This window comes from Pleurodeles waltl, chromosome 5 (assembly GCF_031143425.1).
Source record: "Pleurodeles waltl isolate 20211129_DDA chromosome 5, aPleWal1.hap1.20221129, whole genome shotgun sequence".
NCBI lineage: Eukaryota > Metazoa > Chordata > Amphibia > Caudata > Salamandridae > Pleurodeles > Pleurodeles waltl.
Genome location: NC_090444.1, coordinates 151,063,290 through 151,089,429, shown reverse-complemented (window position 1 = coordinate 151,089,429; position 26,140 = coordinate 151,063,290). Strand labels below are relative to the sequence as shown.

The 26,140-nt window shown below is 45.2% G+C and overlaps 1 protein-coding gene across 1 annotated transcript in view; it reads right to left on the bottom strand.

The window, feature by feature from the left end:
* Positions 1-26,140, bottom strand: part of ALK (ALK receptor tyrosine kinase) — a 2,590,648-nt gene that overhangs the window by 144,450 nt on the left and 2,420,058 nt on the right. The window contains exon 20 of the mRNA XM_069233821.1: positions 7,425-7,611. Within this exon, the coding sequence (XP_069089922.1) occupies positions 7,425-7,611 (187 nt within the window). The remainder of the gene's footprint in view (positions 1-7,424; positions 7,612-26,140) is intronic.

Below are 26,140 nucleotides of genomic sequence, written 5' to 3'. Positions count from 1 at the left end.
TTCTTCATTAACTCTGTGCCTTAAGATGCTGTGAATGGGCAAAAGATAAGTTAGGCTAGCCTATTTCTTTCTGGGTGAAATTTTTAGAATTTTGTGACTTTTTAATGGAATTGTCAAGGTTATTGTAAATTTTTTATGATCTTATGCATTAATTCACATGTGGTGCCCACAGTGATCTTGTGATTACTGACCAGGAGACTTGAATAACATTTGAGTTTTTGGTGATTGTCAATGGTATTGTACTTTTGTGAAATCTCAGAAAACTATATTGTACATGTTGTTTAGCTCTGAGGAAATGTAGGCTAGGAAGCCTGATGAAACGTGTTGTCTAGAGGTTGGTAGAAACCATGACTAGAGCAAATGTGTGTTCCTTGATCATGCTCACAAAGAGTCATCAGTGACCTTTTGTTTTTTGCTCTGTCACTGAAGACTGTTTTGTCACCTGCTCTTCTTACTTGTCGGAGCACATTGGGGGCATTTTGTACCTATGGAGTTAGAATTGTTGGGAACTGTTGCACCAACATTGACTCTGGCTACCAACAATCTGCTTTTTTTCATAGGAAAATACTGGGTTACACTATAACAATGTATAGTGCTTAATTTCAGTTTGGGAGCTGCTAGAAAATGGTCCAGGGACTCTTTTTAATAGTAATTTAAAATCCAACTTAATGGTCGAGTCAGATTTTATATTATTATTTTGAAATTTCTACTTTTAGAAAGTTGTCATATTCCTGCCTAAGCCAAAAGAAGCCTTTCTGCTGGAGTCCAATGCCACACGACTGACAATGGCTTCCCTCTAGTGAGATGTGGATTGCTCTCAGACAGTGGGCAAAGAGCTTGGATGTGGAGATGTGTTTATCTTCCATGAAGGCCTGGTGGGCTGTGCCTAGCCCCTCCCTGAGCATCAAAGGATGTCTACCCTATAACTAGCAGATATAGCTCACACCTAGGCCTGATTCCCTTTTGTCTTGATAGTCAGCTTGGCTTCATACCCAGTGGGAGTGTGGCTGCCTAGAAGTGGTTTGGAGTGACCACAAGGGAGGGTTTGCCCATCATTATTGCCACAACTCTGGGTGGTCACAGGGAGCTTTGACCGGGGGAAGAAAGGTTCTACCATGTTTAATTTAGGCAGAGAGTGGTACTGTGGGGTAGTTTACAATAAACACTTGTGAAGTGCTGCAAAAGTGGGTAGGGTCATCCTTAGGAACTTTCATCCCCATTGGTTAGGGAGTGGTCAGGAGTTTCCCACACCCATAGGCTGGCACTCGGCATAAATGTGACATCCCCAGTATCCTCATCAGAACACTCCTGGACCTTTGGAGAATCAGAAGAAGGTCTGGAGTGCTGTCTGAAGAACCTGAAGGGAAACAGGACCTGCTTGCCTATCGGTCAACTGGCTGACGACCTGTTTGAGCTACAATGGCACAACAAGCTTCCAGAGGCTCTTTCCCTGAAACTACCCCACTGACCAGTACCAACTGGGTCTGCCCAGGATCATGCCCTAACCCTCAACTGATTTCCTCCAGGGTCCTGAACCCTTAGCTGGTGTAACAGTGTACTCCTCTTGTCCCCAAACTGCAAGATTTGGGACATAGATAAATGTGTGTCAGTCTTCTGCCTGGAGATCCAACAGAGACCCTGGATTCTCAATGAAGCTGCAGCCGTTGAAAAAACAAATCACAAGTCGGCCTCAGCTTGCTTTCTTGCCTTGATGGAAGAGATCTCACTTCCAGAAAAGTTTCTAAGTTGGAACATAGAGGGCTTCATTGCCACCTATGCAGAGCTACATTAGATCGATGTTGAGACCTTCCAGGTATGGACTTTGCCGCTCAGAGCTTTCACGCCTTAATCGACAATCGCACTGGGATCTTGCTCTTCAACACTCTGGTGTTGCTGAGCCTTACTTCAGTTTCAGCTTGCCCCACCCACAACTTGTCGACAACTACTTTTTCGCCATTCTTAGGTAAGCTTTCCACTGGGACGAACATGAGCCCTGTCTCTGACACACGCTCCATTGCGGTAGGTGCTAACTTTTGACTTTGATCTGGTCAGGAGCGACCAGATGACTTGATGGGTGTCTTGTGAACTTGGGCACTATTTTTATTGGTTCGATTTATTGGATTTGTAGTTGTTTTGTGGTCATTTTATTTAATAATACGTATTCTATTTTTCTAAATTAGTGTGGGATTATACTTGTATTATGTCTGCCTGCTTTTGTGTCATGTGACCAGAGGGTTAATCACAGGTTAATTTAGGGACTTTTGTGGTTCACCCTGACAAGGATTGTGATTATTATTTGAAGTGGACTCTCATTCCCTTCAGTTTATACGCCCATTTCTTACAGGTAGAGCAACTGAACTGCAGTGGGATGAAAAGTGTATTTGTAAAGTGTAAGATATCAGCTAGACATGTGTCCAGAAGGGCATATTAAACACGTTTGAGAAGATTGTAACAAGAAGGCAGAAGGAGAAAGCTAAATGAAACAAATACTGAAATAAGACATGACAGATGTGGGCATGTGAGAGCAAAAATTTAGAGTAAAGGGCATGGACTGATAAGATATCAACAAAGCAGGCAGAAGAACGGAGATCAAATATTTGTACGAGGATGAAATGAGGTTCACGAGTGTTCATGAGTACTGTTGCGCGTAGTCCATGTGATGTTCACAGTGTAGCACAAAGTTAGAATACCAAGCAACGCAGAAACACTTTAAATAAAACATCATCATATACTATTGAACAGGGGGTAATTACGTTCACACGTATTGGTTTGATGTGTGTTGGGCCCATCTTGATTAAAGTATTCTGGTGAACAGTGTAAGCCTTTGGAATAATTATATATATATATATATATATATATATATATATATATATATATATATATATATATATATATATATATATGTATTTAGTAACTGTGTCAATGCCATACAGATTGCAATTAAATGGGATAAAGTACCCCCTGCAATAGCATTTTGAGAATAATGCAGATCTCCGAGGCATTCCGTTATACAAAGTAACAAGGCAAAAGGCTGAGTTCCTTTATAAGGTCATGGAACTCTGAGGTGACTTATAATATGCCTATAATGTACCTTGGCGTGCTTTATCCTATTTATATTTAGAATTTGGCAGATGGAGTAAAGGCAGAAAGGGTGGAGGAGGACTTTACATCAGCCACTATGCCTTTCATTGCCCACCAAAATTAGAGATGTCCGCCGGCCCCACAGACGGCCCCACAGACGTCTCTATACATTGGTAGGAACCACCGTCATGGCAATTCCTGTCAATGTAGGAAATGTTTGAAGGACAGATTCATCAAACATGGTGGCTGGCCATCAATCCTTTCCAAAGTTTCTTATTTTTCAAAAACAAACTCCCAAACTAATTACCCCCTCACTATGGGAGCTTTCTTCTATGGTGTGGTAATTTTTCTTTCATTACTCTCCCTTTACACCCGATGGTCCCTACTCACTCGGGCCATGAGATGAGGCTTTATGCTGATGAAGTAAATTCTCCTACATTGGTGTACACCTGGTGGTCTGCCCACCTCTAAATTGGGTGGGCGAAGCAAACATTTGGCAGAGAGGACACAGTCGCAACAGAGTACTCTTTCTTCCAAACGCGAAACCAGCATTTTTTTCATTTATAGGACATGATCACACCATCACCCTTCCCACAAACCGCTTAAATCTTTGATGCCCTGCTCTTTCATATGAAAGATATTAAGATTTTTGCAGACATGGATGATAAAAGTAGAATTGTACTGCAAAATGAAACACATTAAAGAGCAGTTAGATATTTCTTGCAAGAAGATATGAGATCCAATTTAATAGAAATCAAATAAAAAAACTCTGCATCTTGTAATGTGTAGAAACATGCAGAGAGATTCTATCTTATGTATATTAATCTAATGCATGAAAAAAATAACTATGCTCCATACAGATCTAATTTATTCTGATCACTGTTCATTTAGAAAAAAAAGAGCCATAGAAGAATGATCGGGGTTCGTTTTTACAGTTTAACCTGCAGCTGTGATTATTGTGACCCCTCTCTCCCCTTGACAGCTAGCAGCAAGCTGGATGACATCAGAACTCAACTGTAATAAAGTATTGCAGAGTAGCATACCTTGTAGTAAAGTTCTCAATGCACTTACATGGAGAGGAGAAGGAAATGCTTTTACATGGCACTTAGGAATGGTAAGGACAATGCTATCGCTTGCAGTGGGCCTACAATATATCCATGAAGTAATACTTTAAGCACCACCTTTTTACAGCGATCAACACCAAAATCAGGTCTCTAATGAGGGAGAGAGTGAATCTTAAAGAAGAACGATCATTGGCAGATTGATGAACTTTTCAAGCAACGCAGTGCATCATCTAAAGTTGGTGCTGCTTGGAAGGGGGAGAGCAGAACTGTCTCCTGAGATATGCACTGGTGTCCTCTCCATGCCCTTCTGTTAAGCACAGGTTTCTTAGTGGAACAGAGAGCCATCGAGTACAAAATCTATGCCTTAATACTGGCCCCACTTTGTGTGCGTGATGTACAATGCAGCACACGTGCAAAGTTTGAAAAGTATGGGAACATTAAAACATTTCCCCTCCCTTATACCTGCCTTGAAGAGGTGTACGCTTTTAGTGCAAACCCCTGTCTACAGATGTTAGTGAATAGAGATGTGTGGGTGGTTGCATGAGATGGCCATGGACCACCTATGGACCCCCCACCCACGATGCAAAATAACGCAAAGTGGCACATAGTGCTACTTTGTGTTACCTTACCCAACTTTCCAACCTAAACACTGATTTACATCAGAAAGTAAATATCAAAACACTACCCGCCAGGTTTGCATTACAAAAGTGCAAATGTTAGGAAATCCGGGCCCTAATGTATTAGCAGGTCAAAATGAGAGAATCATAAATGGTATACATTAAGTTTAAACTCTGAAATATGGATAGAGAATAAACGTATAATGGAATTAAGGGGTAAGACGTGATGGGTTTTGTGGGAAAGCACTGCCACAAAACGGACAGGCGGAGACAGTGCTTTATACCCTAGCAATAGACCAACTCACAGCATTTGCATTTTTATTGCAAAGCTATACTGGAATTTGAAGGGCGTCTTTCCATCTTTCTGGCAGCTGCGAAAATCTTGCAAAAATGCTAACATTTCTGAGTTTTATCTGAAGCTGGCAGCAAAAATACCCATAAAGTCAATAGGAATTCTAATGAGATAACGGAACCCGTTGAACAATTGCCCACCTTTCGCTCGTCCCCTTTGTTTCTCCGGAATTGTTATCCACAAGACAGTTTGCTGTGTGGAAACAATTTCTTTAATGCATTTTGCTGCAGGACCTAAGTGTACTGTCGGATGGAAGCGATGAGACAGCAGCTCTTGCTTCATGGGGGCCACGGAAGGTCAGGGGGGAGGACCGGCTCACAATGTGGTATTTTCTTTAATGATGAACGATAAACGACGTGTTTGTTATTTTTATAGCCACCTGGCTCAATTACAGCTTGTTATGTGCAACAGAATCTCATTAAATAATTGTTGATGTGATAGGAAAACAGTGAAAATCAGAAAACATAATGTGATTATTAATCTTTTTAAAGGTTGAAGAAAAACATCAAGTCATCTCTACTCGGCCCCACCAACAATAAATATTCCAGATTGTTCCTCTCATTCATGATACCTCTTTGGGTTCTGACACCTATTTTATGAAGCGCATCTTTAGAAATTCCTCCTCTCTGATCTCATGGGTTGGCTCCTCAGCTGGTGTTGAGGATGTTGTGCATGGCACAGGCTCAGGTATCAGGGCGTTTAGTGAAGGCGACCTTGAAGATGGAGAGCGTGGAATCTGGATGCGGCACAAGGTCGTTTCAATGTGATCAGCAGGTTCCTGTTTGTGGATGGCACATTCTTGGTGAATATGGAGCAGGTCACAATGATAGTGAAGTAGTGTTGGTGAAATACCACGAAAGTAGTTATAAACAGCTTATAAAGGGCTCTATTTGTTGCTAGGAGCCACCAAGCTTTGTGGTCAAAGATGCTGGTGGTAGTAGTCTGGGCAAGCTGAACTGGGTCCGGGTAGGTAAGCTAAGCACCTTGACAAGCCGGGAGAAGCGATTATAAAGTGAAGTTTACTAGCAGGTGTGTAAAAATCTAATTTACTAGTTCCAGTAGATATAATGGAACTTGTAATACAGCAGACGGGAAATCAGTCACGTTTGTGACGGAGAGTCCCTTCTGCCAAGGATGTAATCAGGCCCCTAGTTCCTTAGTGGTGTAAACTGGGATACATGAATGTATTTTTAAATGTTAAATCACAAATGTTTCCATCACCTGAAACTAAACCCACTTAAGACGGATTTGCTGCTCATATCCTACCATCACCCTCAGAGCTCATTCCTAGTCCATTCGTGGCTTGATTCTCTCACTGAACTGAAATGTAAACTCACCTCACTGAAAACCAAAACTCTTTGAGAATAGCATACTACATAAACATCTGCACAAACACAAATCCATAAACAATATAGCAAAGATTGCTTAGTAACAACGTCACAAACCTGACGGATATTCCATACACCATTTACGATTCCCATAGGATATAATGGGATCGTAATACAGCAGATGGGATATCGTCACGTATGTGACACAGTAACCCCATCCACCAAACTCTAAATCAGGCTCTTAATCTTTATACCACATTTGGACCGCTTTGATACGTGCAGGAAGTAATTGGAACACAGACTGCTTGAGCAGTATCTTCAAGAGTGACTGCATAGGTCAAAAAGCATGGTCTCTAGTACAAAGTGAGTTTGGCTGATTAGCCCCATCAATATGTTTTGTACATTTTCTATTTCTATTGTCATTATTACCACTGCTCCATGGCAGTGGTACTAATGAACTCTTCCATACACATTGAAGGGTTGAATTGTCCACCTCGATTTTTAGCTGGGGAGATGAAGATCAGGCTGCTGGGAGAAAAGTGGGAGGAGCAGATCAGGTGGTTGGAGCAGAAGAATGAAAGTACCGGGCCCCATTTTGGAAGAGTTCAGGGTGAGGTACTGGAGAGCCACCCAGTGCCAACTTGCACTGAAACAGTAGGTAGAAAGAGAAGGTGGGGAATGGAAGGACATTTTATATGTTATCAGTGTGGATTTGGTAGGATAAACCAATAGAGGAGATGATATCCCCAAGGGAGGTGGTGCAGGGAAAGAATAAGAGTGAAAAACTAGAATTGTTCCTCTATGGACTCCAGCAGAAAGTCGGAGTTCCGCTTTATTTAAAAAGAATGTTCTTTCACATTCGTTTACCTTTTAAAATAATATTGATGCACACATTAGACTCTCTAAAATCCATGATCGCAACCTGTTTTTGGAAAACATTAATCTGCAATATCACAGCTTTGATCAGTAGGTTGTATGGTACCTGATTAAAGATATATTCCTCCGAGGAACCTCTTTGAGATCGCCGATGGAGGTGACTTTTCCTGCAAAGCAATAATTGGGATTGTAGTCTGTCATGATGGTGGATGTCCGCAGCTTGCTGAGTTTGTAGTCAGGGCTCTGTAACTCCATCTGGATGGCTTGCAGCTCTTTATGCTTCCGGCGATAAACTATGGGATTTACAGTGATAAGGATGCATGTTAGAGGTGTAGAAATCCTTTAAAGAAGATGTCTAAGGCATGCCTACAGTGCTAAAGATGGCAGTATCAGTTTTATCCCTTTCGTCATTCATAAGAATTGCTACCACCTGATATAATGTCTGGTGTAAAGAACAGCCTGGAATGAGAATCTGTACTTTAATACCTTCAGCTTGCAACAATGCTAGAAAAATGCAACTATAAAACATGTCTTCCTCCATTGCACTTTTTTTTACATCTACTGGAAGACCTGAAACAATCATCCCCTCTTCTAAACCTTGCAGCATTATGACCATGCACATCACAGTTGGCTACTATAAATTATGGCGCTGAAACCAGAATTCTTCAATTCTGTGTGCTGATATGTCTTTAAAACTACAAACTACAGTTCTCAAGATGCTTTAATCTAATTGAGCTGAGATTTTAAAGTTTTTCAGAGCCAGACAGAGGCAGCACACCAACAGGCTTAGGTCATGATAACAGAGCCCATAAGGATGTTTGCTCCCATGCACAGTATATGTGCTTTGAATTCACCTTACAGTAAATAAAGACCAAATTGGATTCCCTGCAAATAATTGATAGTGGGGTCTGGCCTTAATTCCAGTTGTCCCTTGTAATGGTTGCTTCTGCAACAAGTATACTTATTTTCTGACCAAAATACCTCTTAACACAGTGCTATTAAATCTGGATATTGGTGCTTCTTCATAGTTGCAGTGTTGTCTCACTTCTCCAGCCTACATTGGTTGACTGCTTCCTTCACAGAGAACAGTGAAAGAAGATTTTGGACTCATTAGATTGAACCTTTCACACAGCACAAGTGTTTAGTTGCAAAATACCTATTGCAGGATTACTGAGAGTTTACAAGGATTTATAGCCTGCCCATTGCTTTTCATTGGTTGTTTTTTTTTGTCGCTCTCATTTGCTTTCTTGTTATTCAATGGTTTTCTGTGTTGCAACTTATCAATTTTGTGTCCATCCCTTAGAGCACAGCCTCTTTACTATCTCTTTCATTGGCTGGCTTTTATACCTTCCACTTCTGACTTACAGTGAAGTATTTTTTCTATTTTGCTTAAGCATTCCGTGTCACAGTGTTTTCCAGTTGTCTCTGTTGTGTTCTTCTACCCCCCATCTATGCTCATATTCCTCCCTCTCTTGCCTGTGTGCTTCTCTGCCCTGTGATCTGTGTTGCTATCTCTGACCCAAGAGCATCCATGTCCACATTCCACGTTGCTCTCTCATCCATGTGCTTCACTCCCCCAACCCGTGCTAATGTTAACCTGTCTTGCCTGTGTGTTTCTGTGCCCCTACTCTTCGTCTCTCTCGCCTTTGTGCTTCTCCCTTTACCCTTGCGTTGTTCTTCTTTGTTTGTTTCACCTCTGCCCTCTGTGTTGCTTCCCATCCCCCTCCATGATGCTTCCTGAGTTTTTTATTTACGGATTCATTTCTTCTTTAACCGTGCTGTACAGCAGTGCCAAAAAGCATTGGTAAAGTCAATAGGTTCCAAAGGCCATACCTAGTGGCTTTGCCAATAGTTTTTTTGATCTGTGGTAGCTAAAAGGCTGCAGGCGTAATATTAATTTTTGCAACAAAGTGATCTCAACTTTATGTGTTTAACCTGCTATCCTTTTTTAACCTTAACAACGTCACGCTGAAATCCTTTACATTCTTGGTGATACCGAACACCTGCTTTTATGAGTATCTGTTCCTAACTCAGATTCTACTTTAATGTTATTTGTGTATTGTAAATACACTAAATTGAAATTTGGCTTCCTTTCTCCTGTTGTAGTTCCCTGTCTCAATCCTCCACAGTGTGCAGCTTGGTTTTCCTTTGGGGTTTAGCTTCCCTGCTCAGTGCTTGTTTGGGATCTCCCTGTCTAGCTAGTTTTTTACTGGTTTGCTGTTCTGTTGTTTAACTGTATTTCTGTGTCTTGTTCTGTTATAAAACATATCTGAGATGCCCCCACACTAAATGCTTAGGCTTTTACATTGCGCTCCAGTTGCAGTGGTACCGACCCTACATCTCAATTAGTATTTTTACTTCTTTCCTAGCCCGGTGTGCTTTGTCCACCTTAGAGTTGCAGAAGTGTTGCCGTAGAGTGTGTGCAGTGGTAACGCACTGATCTACTTGCTACTTCATAGTGCTCATTCATTCCCACAGGGAAAGTCCAGATTTCATAGCTTTGTACTGCTTGTCTAACACAATAGGTATCTGGAGTAGGTTACTATCTTGAATTAACGTAAGTATGATTCCCCCAAACTTGCATTTCAACCCATCTGTTGCACAATTAATTGGCCTCAATACACTGATCACTATCTTTGAATTAGCTTTCCTTCATTGAACTCCTTTTCTACTTGTCAATATTCTTTCTAACTCGTACCTTCATGTGCCCTTCCTCCTCATGTTCTACTTCAGTCCACTTATGCATCTGTCCTTGACCCAGAGGATCACAGCTGCTGTACTGCCCTAGTCGAATTTGCAATTTCGATTGAGGCACGTATGCATGGAAAAGTCTTGTAATTTCCACTTACTGCACTTCAACTGCTCTTTGCTCACCAAGCGTAGCTCCAGGATGGGTGTTTTGGGTGTTAAGCCCACCTAAAAATGTTTTCTGTAGTAAATAGTTGGGTACAAGTGCTTTCAGTCGGGTAATGCGAGGTGTCTGTCCGATTTCACCTGGGATTTTTACATGCCTACAGTGACAAAAATACACACACTCACTCTCCGCTATGTTTCGAAGGCCTTCAATCAATCAATCAATCACAGACATTTATAGAGCGCGGTACTTACCCGTTAGGGTTCCAAGGCGCTGGGGGGGGTGGAGACTGCTACTGCTCGAAGAGCCAGGTCTTGAGGAGTCTTCTGAAGGCGAGTAGGTCTTGAGTCTGTCGGAAGTAGGTAGGGAGCGTGTTCCAGGTCTTGGCGGCGAGGTAGGAGAAGGATCTGCCGCCGGAGGTGGTTCGTTGGATGCGGGGGACGGTGGCGAGGGCGAGGCTCGCGGATCGCAGTTGGCGGGTCGGCGTGTAGAAGTTGAGTCTCTCGTTGAGGTAGGTGGGGCCGGCGTTGTGGAGTGCTTTGTGTGCGTGGGTGAGGAGCTTGTAGGTGACCCTTTTGTCGACGGGAAGCCAGTGGAGCTCTTTGAGGTGAGGGGTGATGTGGCTGTGACGGGGTGCGTTGGTGATGAGTCGGACTGAGGCGTTTTGTATGCGTTGGAGCCGTTGGAGGTTTTTTGCTGGGATTCCTGCATAGAGTGCGTTGCCGTAGTCCAATCTGCTGCTGACGATGGCGTGGGTCACCGTCTTCCTGGTGTCGGTCGGGATCCACTTGTAGATCCTGCGGAGGGTGCGGAGGGTGTTGACTTGTCTGTCCATGGAGAGTGCGGAGTCGAGGATGAATCCCAAGTTGCGGGCGTAGTCGGTGGGCGTCGGAGCCGTTCCAAGGGTGGTGGGCCACCACGAGTTGTTCCAGGCGGAGGGGGATGTCCCGAGGATGAGGATTTCTGTCTTGTCGGTGTTGCGTTTCAAGCGGCTATTTCTCATCCAGTCGGCGACTGCTTTCATTCCTTCGTGGAGGTTGGCTTTGGCGGTGGCGGGGTCGTTGGTGAGGGAGAGGATGAGCTGGGTGTCGTCGGCGTAGGTGATGATGTTGAGGTCGTGACGGCGGGCCACTTGTGCGAGGGGGGCCATGTAAATGTTGAACAGCGTTGGGCTCAGGGAGGAGCCCTGGGGGACGCCGCAGATGATGTTGTTGACTTCTGAGCGGTAGGGTGGGAGGCGGACGGTCTGTGTTCTGCCGGAGAGGAAGGATGAGGTCCAGGCTAGGGCTTTTTCCTGGATGCCGGCTTCTTGGAGGCGTGATAGTAGGGTGCGGTGGCAGACCGTGTCGAAGGCCGCTGAGAGGTCTAAGAGGATGAGGGCGGAGGTCTCGCTGTGGTCGAGTTGGCGTCTGATGTCATCTGTGGCGGCGATGAGGGTGGTCTCGGTGCTGTGGTTGCGTCTAAATCCAGTTTGTGAGGGGCGAGGACGTTGTTGTCTTCGATGTGGCGTGTCAGTTGAAGGTTGACGATCTTTTCTGCGACTTTTGCTGGGTAGGGGAGGAGGGAGATGGGGCGGAAGTTCTAGAGGTCCTTGGGGTCGGCTTTGGGTTTCTTGAGGAGGGCGTTGATGTCTGCGTGCTTCCAGCTTTCCGGGAAGGTGCCTATTTCGAAGGAGGCGTTGATGATCTTGCGGAGTTGGGGCGCGATGATAGAGTCGGCTTTGTTGAAGATGTGGTGGGGGCAGGGGTCAGTCGGTGATCCGGAGTGGATGGAGTTCATGATTTTACGTGTTGCGTCGACGTTGAACCAGGCGGTGATGGGGTTGGCGATGCTTGGGTTCGAGGTGGTGACGGAGGTGGGCGTGGTCGGGGTGTTGAAGCTGCTGTGGATGTCGGCGATCTTGCTGTGGAAAAAAGCGGCGAGGGAGTCGCAAAGTTCCTGAGAGGGCGGGATGTCGTTGACGTTGGCGCTGGGGGTGGACAGTTCCTTTATGATGCGGAAGAGCTCTTTGCTGTCGTGTGCGTTGTTGTCTAGGCGGTCTTTGAAGGAGGACCTCTTGGTGGTCCTGATGAGGTGGTGGTGTCGGCGGGTGGCGTCTTTGAGGGCTACGTGGTTGTCCGGTGTGCGTTCTTGGAGCCATTTCTTTTCCAGTTTCCTGCAGGCTCGTTTGGAGGCCAGGAGTTCGTCGGTGAACCAGGAGGCTTTCTTGCTGGCGAGGTTGCTGGGGGTTTCTTCAGTGGGGCGAGGATGTTGGCGCAGTTGTTGATCCATTGTCTGAAGTTGCAGGCCGCGGTGTCTGGGTCGTTGGGCTCGTTCGGTGGGTTCTGGGAGAGGGTGCTGAGAAGTTGTTCTTCGGTGACTTTGCCACAGTTGCGGCAGGGGAGTTGGCGGCTGTGGTGGTGTGCGGTGTTTTTGTTGTAGGTGAAGTGGATGCAGTGGTGGTCGGTCCAGTAGGGTTCGGTGGTGTCTTTGAAGGTAACGTGGTCGCTGGTGGAGAAGATGGCGTCCAGTGTGTGTCCAGCGGCGTGGGTTGGTGACGTGACGAGTTGTCTGAGTCCGAGGTTCTTGAGGTTGCTGAGCAGCGTGGTGGAGTTGTGGTCGTTGTTGTTCTCGAGATGAAAATTGAGGTCCCCGAGGAGGATGTAGTCCGTGGAGGCGAGTGCGTGGGTGCTTGCGAGGTCGGCGATGGTGTCGCAGAAGTGGGCCCGTGGACCGGGGGGTCTGTAGACGAGCGTACCTCTGAGGGTGGTGTTGGGGTCGGTGTGGATCCGGAAGTGTAGAAGCTCTGCGGTGTTGAAATGCTCGTCGGTGTGGGTGGTGATCTTGAGGAAGGATTTGTGGACGATGGCGAGTCCTCCTCCGTAGCCGTTGGTGTGGTCCCTGCGGGAGATCTTGTATCCGTCTGGGATGGCAATGGCGTTGTCTGGCACGGATGAGTCGTTCCACCATGTCTCGGTCAGGAAGGCTACGTCCGGGGCGGTGCTGTCGAGTAGGTCCCAGAGTTCTACGGCGTGTTTGCGTGCGGAGCGGGTGTTGAGGAGTATGCAGTGGAGGTGGTTCGGTCTGGTGGTCGTTGATTTGGAGGTTCGGTCGCAGGAGAAGTGGCAGTTGCTGCAGGCGAAAGGTCCGTGGGTGTGCTTCGGGGCGGCTTGGTAGCAGTGTTGGTCTCGGCCGTTGTTGAGTGCGTGGAGGGAGGCGGCGGCGTAGCTGAGCCTGGGCGGTGTGCGGTGCGGGGTGCGAGGTCCAGGGGTCCTGGCGCTGGGCGCGGGCCAGGCGCAGACGGGCTTGCCTCTGGCACGCCTCCGGCGTGACATCGGCGCGCCCGCTGCGCACGCCCACTGCACAGTCGCGCAGCGACCTGCATTAAGAGGGGGTAGAGGGAGGGAGGAGGAGCTGGGGGCGGGAGGGGGGCGGGGCCGAAGCGGCGGGAAAACGGGCGAGGGAGCGGCGAGTAGGGGGGGTGAAAAAAACGCTAGGTAGCTAGGGGGGAGGTGGGAGGGCAGGGGGTGTAGGCTGGGAGAAAAGAGTCAGGGAAGCGGGCGGATGGCGCTGGATTGAGGGCGGGGGGGTCAGAGGAGGAGGGAGATGCGCAAGGGGAGAGAGCAAGAAGCGGTACAACACACAAAATAACAAGACTACTAGGTAACAGATACTAGGACACAGGGCACAGATGGAATAACAGTGAATAACAGTGACAACGTGATTACAATACAATACAGAGAATACACAACAGGGAGAGACGGTGAGGAAACAGAGACAGACACAACAGAGCAAACCTTACTGCCCACCACTGGGCCACCAGGGATGAGGCGCAGGTGGGGGCCTGCGGGTGTAGGAGGGCCTCGAACCCGGGCAGCAGCGGCAGTCAGGGACAGAGCACCTGCAGGGTGCGCTGCGCGGCGGGGGGAGCGTCCTGTCCTGACAACAAGGTCAGAGATCGCGCCCTCGCAGCGCAGCGACCTGCATTAAGAGGGGGTGGAGGGAGGGAGGAGGAGCTGGGGGCGGGGCCGAAGTGGCGGGAAAACGGGCGAGGGAGCGGCGAGTAGGGAGGGGGGTGTGAAAAAAACGCTAGGTAGCTAGAGGGAAGGGGGTGTAGGCTGGGAGAAAAGAGTCAGGGAAGCGGGCGGATGGTGCTGGATTGAGGGCGGGGGGTCAGAAGAGGAGGGAGACGCGCAAGGGGAGAGAGCAAGAAGCGGTACAACACACAAAATAACGAGACTACTAGGTAACAGATACAGATACTAGGACACAGGGCACAGATGGAATAACAGTGACAACGTGATTACAATACAATACAGATAATACACAACAGGGAGAGACGGTGAGGAAACAGAGACAGACACGACAGAGCAAACCTTTCTGCCCACCACTGGGCCACCAGGGATGAGGCAGGGGGGAGCGTCCTGTCCTGACAACAAGGTCAGAGAACGCCTTAAAAATGTTGATTAGTTTGAATAATGTTGCTTTTCAAGTACCCTTAACAATCCGCACTCCTCTCTTTTTCCACTGCTCCTCAAGCCCCCTGCATGTAATGCTTCTCTTATAAATTATAAATATGCATTATAAAGCAAGGTGATCCAGCGTGATTGTTGAGAAATATGACGCCCACACTCCCCCTGTCATATTTACCAAGCTACGCCCCTGCTCATCAACTCATTCACTGAACCAAGTTAGGCAAGATAAGTGCTTGACATGCGCCATATGTCTTAAAGGACCCTCAACTGGAATAACCTGAACTTCAACTTCACAATAGATTGTTCAGTGAAGTCCTAGCTTAGAACATTGGAAATAAGAAGGGGGAAATTGAGATTGGGTGAGAAGAAGAATTGAATCAGTTTTGGGTGCAAACAGAGCACTCAAAATCTGCTTCTAAATTGTCAATCATTGGCAAAAAGTGAGGACGATGACTTTCTACATTGACATCTTGATCCGGACGGTAAAACTATAGGGTTTGCTGATTCTACTAGTAATCCATTCTCGCAGGAGACACTTTACATAGCACCTAAATGGATTTCTAATGAGTGTCAGATCCTTCTACTGGATGCCTAATCTGCTCTCATCAAGGCGTTTCCCACTCCCCTTCTAAGAGAACTAAAATTAGAATCATGTACAGTGTATGCTGGATTTTAACTTGTCTTGAAAGATGCTAGAAGAATTGCTCAATTCTCAGTTTTCCAGAAATTCTTTATTTCTTTTCTGACTTCAAGTTCTCGTTGGGAATCGACTTAATTTCCACCAACATCGAGTTTATGATTTTCATGGGAAAACCCGCACACAAGCAATGTTCCCATTCATATTTCTGCGGGCACACACTGTAGGCATATGAACGGTGAAAATGCCACAGAGGTTTGCACAGGTATCACCATTTCCCGCCTATAAATCTTGTAATCAGGAGGAAATCCTGCATCCAAGAGTTACTGTTACCTGGGGTGTTGGTAATTCTCAAGAGGGAAATTACCATGTGACTTGCAATAAGCACTTTGGTATGCTGTTTACCGCAGTGAATTAACATAGTGCAGAATGTAGAGGCTTACACCGACTTCATGAAATATCTCCAGAAAGGAAGATTGGTGCCTGCCATGGAGAACGTAGTAGAATGAAAACTGAATCACAACGACGAAAAAGAGGGAAGCAAAACAGACCAACACATCCAGTCAGATTGGCTTCTACGAAGTACAAAAGGCTTCATGTGAAGCCATCAATTCTATTTCTCACAAAGGGATTTTTATCAAAAAGATGTTTCGAAGACAGCAGTAGTTGCAACCCTGCCAATGAATGTTATGCAACGATAAAAATGTATTGATTCTAAAGTTTTAAGTGGCCAAATCAAATAGATTACACACCAATTTAAACCCAAAATCATTATATTTATAGTTTTCCCCACTCACCTGCCAAGCTAGCCAGTAATCACTAACAAAGACCAACACATAATATTGCAATAATGCGATTCCTTATAATTCCCCACAGATTTGTTTGGACTCGGCAGAAAAGCTTTCACCGGACTAATGCTAATGACTGTGCAAGTCTATGTGTAATATAACTTCACGACCCACTTTAACAGGTGATACCAGCAACTAAAGACCTACTCTGGTGTTACTGGCCAAGCTGCAGGTGTGGTCCATTAACAATGGAGTGATACTTTAATGGCCCTTCTAATGCACCATGATAGGCTGCAAGTCCACTAGAATATTGACCTTATGAATCCACATCCAGAAAAGTCCACAACCCATTTTTGTGAAGACATTTACTTTACACAATGTTGGTGCAATTGTATCTTATTATGTTCATTTAAGCGTGGACATTCACATTTTCCCTAAGTCTGATGACCGGTCACTTCTATTTCGATGCCCTCCCCTCACATTAGAAAAGAAGACCCCTTCTGATGACCATTCATTGAAGAACAAGAACATCACCGTTGATGATTAGTCAACTGTTATGACTCTTATGATTTTCATGCCCAGCCAAATTTCTTCTGCTGCACTTACGACTTAACTTCTGCAACAACCTCTCCTTTGAGGATGCTGTGTGCTAGAAGGTCATAGCTTCATCAAAGCCGTAAACACAACCTGGATGACCCAAGGAGTACTGTTGCACCTTGACATAATACACCATTGAGTCATTCACAGCACTTCCTGTCTATTTCTATTAGTAATGACTATTCTCTAGCAGGGTTCCAGTTACTCCACAGAAACAAATCCCACATTTCCCTTGGGATGGCCTCAGAGGAATGAAGTATATGAGAGTATGCACTACTTATTAGGCCTTAAGCATGTTAACAAGCACGAGCGATAACCCGAATGTTCCCACCAAACTTAGGGGCATATTTATACTCTGTTTGCGCCGGAATTACGTCGGTTTTTTTTACGCAATTCTGACGCAAAACTAACTCCATATTTATACTTTGTCGTTAGACGCGTCTAGCGCCAAAGTCCATGGAGTTTGCGTAATTTTTTAGCGTGGACACCTACTTTGCGTTAATGATATGCAAGGTAGGCGTTCCCGTCTAAAAAATTGACTCCGAGACATGTGCGCCGTATTTACACTCCCGGGCAAAATTCACGCCCGGGAGTGGGCGGGTCAAAAAAAATTACGTCCAGCCGCTTTTGCGCTGTTTTTTAGCGCCTGGTCAGGGCAGGCGTTAAGGGACCTGTGGGCTCGGAAGGAGCCCAGAGGTGCCCTCCCATGCCCCCAGGGACCCCCCCTGTCACCCTTGCCCACCCCAGGAGGACGCCCAAGGCTGGAGGGACCCATCCCACAGACATTAAGGTAAGTTCAGGTAAGTATTTTTTTATTTATTTTTTTGTGGCATAGGGGGGCCTGATTTGTGCCCCCCTACATGCCACTATGCCCAATGACCATGCCCAGGGGACAGAAGTCCCCTGGGCATGGCCATTGGGCAAGGGGGCATGACTCCTGTCTTTGCTAAGACAGGAGTCATTTCAATGGGGGTTGGGAGTCGAAAAAAATGGCGCAAATCGGGTTGAGGTGATAATTTTGCCTCAGCCTGACTTGCCCCATTTTTTGGCGGCCAAGCTCCATATTCCCCTACGCTGGCGCTGCCTGATGTACGTCATTTTTTTTCACGCACACCAGGCAGCGCCGGCGGCTAACACCGGCTAACGTCATTGAATAAATACGGCACCCGCATGGCGCTTCAGAATGGTGTTAGCCGGCGCTAATTTTTTTGACGCAAAACTGCGTTAGCGCAGTTTTGCGTCAAAAAGTATAAATATGGCCCTTACAGTGCCAATATTGTAGTTGGTGGAAGGTGCCATGAAACAAAAACGTCGCCAAGTTACGACGTAAAGGACTTGAGTTTGAGAAAACAGCAAAGCTATTGAAGGTGCCCGTTTAAAGACTGAAAAGAACTGAAGAGCTTTTAAGGCAGGTTTGAAATAGTGTGGTGGCAGATTCCAAGATGGTCCTGCATTCAAGCATGTGTTCAGGCTTTTAGTGATGAAAGATCCCACAATACATAAGCGGTGACACCTCATCACTTCGTGTGGGATCAGACCTATCACTCTGAACTTTGCGCAGGATTCTGAGGAGCAGCTGCACTGATAAAAGAAACAAAGACCAAATGTCAGTCTAGTTGTCGATGGATGCACAAGCCACTGACAACCTAATGGTGTTCCCATCATGGAACTGAACGAACACGAAGGCAATTTTCCCACAGAACAAAAACAAATTTCCGACAAGGGTACTTTAAGCGACGATAGTGCACGCTAGAATACAAAGGGATCGAATTATCTTTTCTGTTGTGTGAGAGTTTAAAAAGTTAACTGAAATGGCAACAAATAGATATTGACCAGAAAATATAAGGCATTTCGATTTTAAGCTTTACTGTAAGAGCAGTCGAGTTGTCGCACTAATACTTATGCCCTATTCATCCCTTAAAAGCACTGTGAACCTTCTTCACTGAAGGGCATCAAATATAAATCTTAACATTTGTCCTGCACGACTCACATGAGAGGTGGTGACACTGTCATGACTGTAGTTCAATGCTGGAAAGAGCTTTCCAAATACTCTAATTAAAGAGTTTTGACCAACAGGATTGATTTAGCACATGTGATGTGTTCAAGGACTCTGTAACGGTGAAAAACTGACTCGCTGAGTGGCATTAAGCATTCTTCTATTCCCAAGAACCTACTTTGATTGGTTGATTCAGGTCTTGGCACTTCACTCTGACAGCACATCAGTAAAAAGTAAGTTCTTAAATACATTTTTTCTATAAAGCTCCCTTCACTTGTTTGTGGTGCATGGAAATGATGGCGAACAGTACTGTAAAGTTTCAGGGCCTCCATCAACCGGATCATTTGCACAATCAATGGGCTTGTAGATTAGTTGTTAAAGAGGACAACATGCGGAAGGCCTGACTCAGTTGGACTGAAGCTTTCACTCCCATAACTCAGAGACCTCTAGTAGCAGCCCATCAGTGCAAGAGGGTGATGTTACATTTATAGAACCAAGGAAAGTATAACTTCAGATCCTAGGACCGCTTTTTCAATCTTCTTTTCAAATAGAGTTGTGTGGCAGTCCTTTCTGTTGACATCTGTTCCAATTCCCTCCCACATCGCTCAATCCCCCTAAGTTGTCACTTTTGGCACAATTTCACTACAAATCATATTAAGTACAACAGATCTTACATGTCAAATCCGTAAATGGTAGTTTGACTTGGCTTTGCATGTGGAGGAAAGCAATTAGTGATTACGCAATGAAAATGAATGCATGGATCATTGTGGTAACTTTCACTGTGTTAAATATGGAATTCTTTGAGAAGTCTAAGTAATGTCCTCAGAATGCATGAAAAGATGCATCTCGGTTAAATGTGAGATTATGGAACCACTAATTGGTTAATACGCCGTTAGTTTTGTTCCCACATTTTTTTTCAGACGGAGGAGAACTGGGGTATGGTTATGTGGAGTTTTAGGTAATGATATGCTGCATTAGTTAAGCAAATGACCATGTATACAAAATGCAGAGGAAATGTTGAGTTGGACAATTTTGTAGCAACCATTATTTTTTAGATGTGACAATGGGTGGATAATCTTGAAGCACGTACTACTACTAGAGGTCACAATGAACACGTATCTGACTCTGGCTGGAGAGAAATGATTGGATCCTTTGTCTTTGGGGTAGGATGTTACGGTCCACCATGTCATGAGCTAAAGCTAGGGCACTGGAAATTAGTCTTGTTTGTTAATTAATGTCCATGGTGATGATTAGGTCCTCTCTAACTTTAGCTACTGGGGTTTCTGTTCATCTGGTAGGTATCAACATTTATTGATGGTTGTGTGGTAGCTGGTACTGTCACCAGATTCTTACAGTTGTATTGTGATCGCCTTTTAATGAATCTACTGTGGGGGAGAGGATCTGAACTTGAGCTGGAGCTGGGAAGGATTTAGGATTAGGCACAGTTTTCTTTCGTGAGTGGTGGGCCTACACCCTCTCTGGGATACAATAATCTCAGAAAAGGATGTGTTGATGAACTCGGCTTAGCAGCAAGCATTTGTAGGAGCCATTAGATAATGGCAAGTTTAATGCTTCGAATTCTCCTGGATGTACAGTCGTTTAGAGCAGGAGATGAGTATGCATATAGAGCTGGTTAATTGGAGGGAAAGGATTCTACCGGGTTGTTTATGTTCCCTCAGGTCTACAGTTCGTTCATTCAATCAAAGAAGGAAGACAGGAGGTTTTACAGTGTTGTGAATGGTAGTTTTTTTTGGCATCAGGGTTGTTTGCTTCTCGAAAATAATTAATATTTACCTTATTTGCCACATTGATGCATTTGGTGCAGCACACCTTTAATCCTCTTCTGTACTGTGTTGTTTCTCTGTACATATTTCACCACACATTATTTTTTATAATTGCACGATTTCGGCTGCATTCATTAAAGGATTATTCAGTACCTGATCATGTTAAGATGTTTTGGAATTTCTGGGATGTTTTAGACACTTGTATTGTTTTAATCTGCATGTAGAGGTGACTTTCTGGTGTCTCAAATACATTGTTGTGGACAGCTTTCTATGCAATCTGTTGGGTCATTTTTCCTTGAACTCCGCTAAATGTGGTCTGTATTTCAGTTTTATTTAGTTTGTAGAGTTGTCTTACCTTACCTAAGTGGGCCACCTTGCAAAATATACATAGCGCATTGGATGTGTGCCATATTTAATAAATAGAAAGTAATCAAGGAGAGGCCTGACCATACCTGCATATTAAGTGCTAATCTACGAACTTCATTCATACTGAAGGAGGTAGGGTCCAATGTGTGTCGTGTCGCATGAGTGGATCACTTAAGTACTTGGAGAACATTCTCAATCATTTCAGCTACATGTTATTTTGTGTGGGCATGGACCCCATGGTTAAACACACCATCTATCCATTTTTCCTGCTTCTCTGACTGTTGGTGCAGCATTACTTTGAGGAACTCATCCAAAAAGGATTTGTCATTGACTAGGTCTATAGTACTCGGATGCAGTGAAAAACATGTTTGCAGACATAGGCATCTTGCGGTTTCAACTGCAAAGAAGTTACACATTGTAACGAGGATCTCGTGCAGGGTCCCTGAACCATGATTCTCCAAGACCCTGTTTCTGAGTTTAGTGTGTGTTCACCAACTCAATTTAAATCGATGGATATGACTAGGTTGAGGAAAGGAAGGGGGTAGGTATTATGCTCTATCAGCTTGTGTCCAATCACATTGTGTAGCAATTCACCTTTAATGCACTTATTTATTGCTAAAGCCTACCCTCTGTACCTAAATATGCACTTTTAAACTCGTTACACTCTATTCTTTTATTTGATTTTCCAATATGGTCATGGAAACTTGGTAAAAAAAACAACACACCAGTGGTGTGGAGGTTAAATTTCATGTACGGGCTGCAATATTTTTTATCTCATCACCATATAGAACTGAGGGCCAGGTGTACGGCTTTTTGCTTTGCGACACGCAATTTGCGATCTGTTTGGGAATCTCAAATTGCGAGTCCCAAAACAAATGTATACCAGTGTTAAGTACACTGTTTGAGATTCCAGTGGGGTCGCAAATGACCTACCTCATCAATATTGATGAGGTAGGTCATAATTTGCGACCCCATTGGGAATGTGACCCCTTCCCATTTGCGAATGGGTTAAAACCAATTTGAAATTGGTGTTAACTGCGATTGATTTGCGACCGCAATTACAGTCACAAAACAGTCATACATGCCACTGCAACTCGCAATTAGGAAGAGACGCCCTTTTAACGCCCCTTCCTAATTGAGTCACAATCCCTATTTTGCGAGTCGGTGTTTGCATGCCAACTCTCAAATTAGGGATAGTACATTAAAAAAAGGCCGTTTTGCCGTCGCAAAAGGAAAAAATTGCATTGTACATTGGGCCCTAAAATACACAGTTCAAAAGAAAGCCATCAGTCTTTGGATGGCTGCAGTTTTAAACCACTGCAGTGAAGTAACATATAGCATGGAAAGGTATTTTGAACTATGTATCCCCATGGTTGGGTACTTAATGTAGCCCACATTGCACAGTTCCCAAATTCTATTTGTAAATGTGCCACACGCTTGGTTAAAGCAGTGAGTGGAGGCAGACAGCCCTCGTCTCACTCTTGAAGTTCAGACTGAGGTCACTAAGAAGAACAAAGGAAGATTAAAACATTAAAGTGCACCAGAGTGAAAGATTGCTGACTCTGTTCCTGACCTCACCAACTCTGAAGCAGAACGTTTACTTTCTTTCATTTCTGGAGCAAGAGCAGAATCTTGTTGCAGTTATTGGTTACTCCACACAGGTTGACAATTACTTTCACATCTCCAATGATCCTATAGGCATTTTAATTTTTTTTACCTAGAAATGTTTAAATCCATATCTCTGGTTCCACTTATACTATATTCTAAATTAGCAGTGTCATTATATGGTATTTTTAACTTTAATGTCGTTTGGTACTTCTTGAACGTAGCACACATCTTCTGGGGAACTGTCTGCTTCTTGTGTCTTAGTTACCAGTGGTTAAGCAGAGATTAACCTATAACTTAGTGTATTGTTAGGGGAACCATCCTCCCAAATTAACAATTCACTTTCTGAAACCTTGTCTCTACCTCGAGGTCAACTGGGGCTCAGCTTTCTGGATGTTGTTTTTTATCCCAATATGAGCCTTTTAAGAACTTCCTTAGTCTTGGTTTCATAGCTGGCTTCATAGTTTGGATCCCATTTGAAGGGCTCTTTGTTGGCACATCCGCGCCACGTTTTATGCTGTATGTTTCAGATCCATAGTTGGTTTTGATTTCGGCCTAAGGGAATGAAGCTGATAATAGCTTATCTGTATATGGTCAATAAAGTAGTGACCTGCATTATTTAGAGAGACCAGCAGGGCAATACTAGTGCTAACACCTGCATTGTACACAAATCGGATTTCTTTAGGCATGCAAAAAACGTTTTATTTATCAACAGGTAGAGAGAGAGGTTCAATCTTGTGCAGATGTAACATTAAATATTCAGGTGTTGTGAGCGCTAAATCACAAACTTTTTCACAGTTTTATGTAATTCAATCCCTAATGCATTTCGGGCCAAAAACTCTTCTTCAGGGGAAAAATGTTTATAAGCTAGAGACATTTTAACAACAAAAACCCAATAAGTAAGAAATGTACATGATTAACGATACTAACAGTCAAATTCAAAATCATATTGTCATTTGTGGGATGAAGTCAATAAACCTTAATTTTTCTCAAGAACATACCATGAAGTTGTCTGTAGGAAGGTAGCCTCTTTCTAGCCTTGTTACCCCCACTTTTAGCCTATTTGTGAGTATATGTCAGGGTGTTTTTACTGTCTCACTGGGATCTTGCTAGCCAGGGCCCAGTGCTCATAGTGAAAACCCTATGTTGTCAGTGTGTTTGATATGTGTCACTGGGATCCTGCTATCCAGGACCCCAGTGCTCATAAGTTTGTGGCCTATATGTGTTCCCTGTGTGGTGCCTAACTGTATCACTGAGGCTCTGCTAACCAGAACCTCAGTGTTTATGCTCTCTCTGCTTTTAAAATTGTCACTGCAGACTAGTGACTAATTTTACGAATTCTGATTGGCACACTGGAACACCCTTATAATTACCTAGTATATGGTACCTAGGTACCCAGGGTATTGGGGTTCCAGGAGATCCCTATGGGCTGCAGCATTTCTTTTGCCACCCATAGGGAGCTCAGGCAATTCTTACACAGGACTGCCACTGCAACCTGAGGGAAATAACGCTCACGTTATTTCGTAGCCATTTTACACTGCACTTAAGTAACTTATAAGTCACCTATATGTCTAACCCTCACTTAGTGAAGGTTAGGTGCCAAGTTACTTAGTGTGTGGGCACCCTGGCACTAGCCAAGGTGCCCCCACATTGTTCGGGGCAATTTCCCCAGACTTTGTGAGTGCGGGGACACCATTACACTCGTGCACTACATATAGGTCAATACCTATATGTAGCGTCACAATGGTAACTCCGAACATGGCCATGTAACATGTCTAGGATCATGGAATTGTAACTCCAATACCATTCTGGTATTGGGGGTATGATTCCATGCATCCCCGGGGCTCCAGCATAGAGCCCGGGTACTGCCAAACTAACTCTCTGGGGTTTTCTCTGCAGCTACCGCTGCTGCCAACCCTCAGTCAGGTTTCTGCCACCCTGAGGCCTGGGCAGCCCAGTCCCAGGAAGGCAGAACAAAGTATTTCCTCTGAGAGAGGGGGTTACACCCTCTCCCTTTGGAAATAGGTGTGAATGGCCTGAGAGGAGCAGCCTCTCCTGGCCTCTGGAAATGCTTTGAAGGGCACAGATGGTACCCTCCTTGCATAAGCCAGTCTACACCAGTTTAGGGATCCCCCCCAGCCCAGCTGTGGCGCGAAACTGGACAAAGGAAAGGGAAGTGACTACTCCCCTGACCAGCACTTCCCAAGGGGAGGTGCCCAGAGCACCTCCAGTGTGTCCCAGACCTCTGCCATCTTGGATGCAGAGGGGTGAGAGCACAATGGACACCTCTGAGTGGCCAGTGCCAGCAGGTGACGTCAGAGACCCCTCCTGATAGGTACTTACCTTTCTCTGTAGCCAATCCTCCTCTGAGGGCTATTTAGGGTCTCTCCTGTGGGTTTCTCATCAGATAACGAATGCAAGAGCTCACCAGAGATCCTCTGCACTTCTCTCTTCGACTTCTGCCAAGGATCGACCGCTGACTGCTCCAGGATGCCTGCAAAATGGCAACAAAGTAGCAAGAAGACTACCAGCAACATTGTAGCGCCTCATCCTGCCGGTTTTCTCGACTGTTTCCTGGTGGTGCATGCTCTGAGGGCTGTCTGCCTTCACCCTGCACTGGAAGCCAAGAAGAAAACTCCCGTGGGTCAACTGAATCTTCCCCCTGCCAACGCAGGCACCAAACTTCTGCATCACCGGTCCTCTGGGTCCCCTCTCATCTTGACGAGCGTGGTCCCTGAAACACTGGAGCTGGATCCAAGTGTCCCCAAAAGTCCAGTGGCCCTTCTGTCCAAATTTGGTGGAGGTAAGTCCTTGCCTCCCCATGCTAGACAGTAATCCTGTTTACTGCATAAACAGCAGCTGCTCGGGCTTCTGTGCACTTTTGCAAGACTTCCTTTGTGCGCAGCCTAGCCCACGTCCCCAGCACTCAGTCCTGCATTGCCCAACCCGCTGAGTTGGACTCAGACTTCGTGGGACCCTCTTTTGTTGTGCAGAGTTGACCGTCATGCTCAGATCTTCTGAATGCCTGTTCAGGTGCTTCTGTGGGTGCTGCCTGCTTCTGCGTGGGCTCTCTGTATTGCTGAGTGCCCCCTCTGTCTCCTCCTCCAAGGGGCGACCTCCTGGTCCTTCCTGGGCCCTGGCAGCACCCAAAACCTTTAACCGCAACTCTTGCAGCTAGCAAGGCTTGTTTGTGGTCTTTCTGCATGGAAACAACTCTGCATCCTCCAGCACACCATGGGGCATCTTCTGACCAAAGGAGAAGTTCCTGGCACCTTCTGTTGTTGCATAATCTTTGGCTTCTTCCACCCAGAGGCAGCCCTTTTGCACCTTCATCTGGGGTTTAGTGGACTCCTGCCCCCCCGGACACTTGTGTGACTCTTGGACTTGGTCCCCTTCCTTTGCAGGTCCTCAGGTCCAGGAATCCGTCTTCAGTGCTTTGCAATCAGTTGTTGTCCTTGCAGAATCCCCTATCTTGACTTTACTGTCTTTCTGGGGTAGTAGGGTAACTTTACTCCTACTTTTCAGGGTCTTGGGGTGGGGTATCTTGGACACCCTTAGTGTTTTCTTACACTCCCAGCGACCCTCTACACACTACACTAGGCCTGGGGTTCATTCATGGTTCGCATTCCACTTTTAGAGTATATGGTTTGTGTTGACCCTAGGCCTATTTTCTCCTATTGCATTCTATTGTGTTCTACAGTGTTTGCACTACTTTTCTAACTGTTTACTTACCTGATTTTT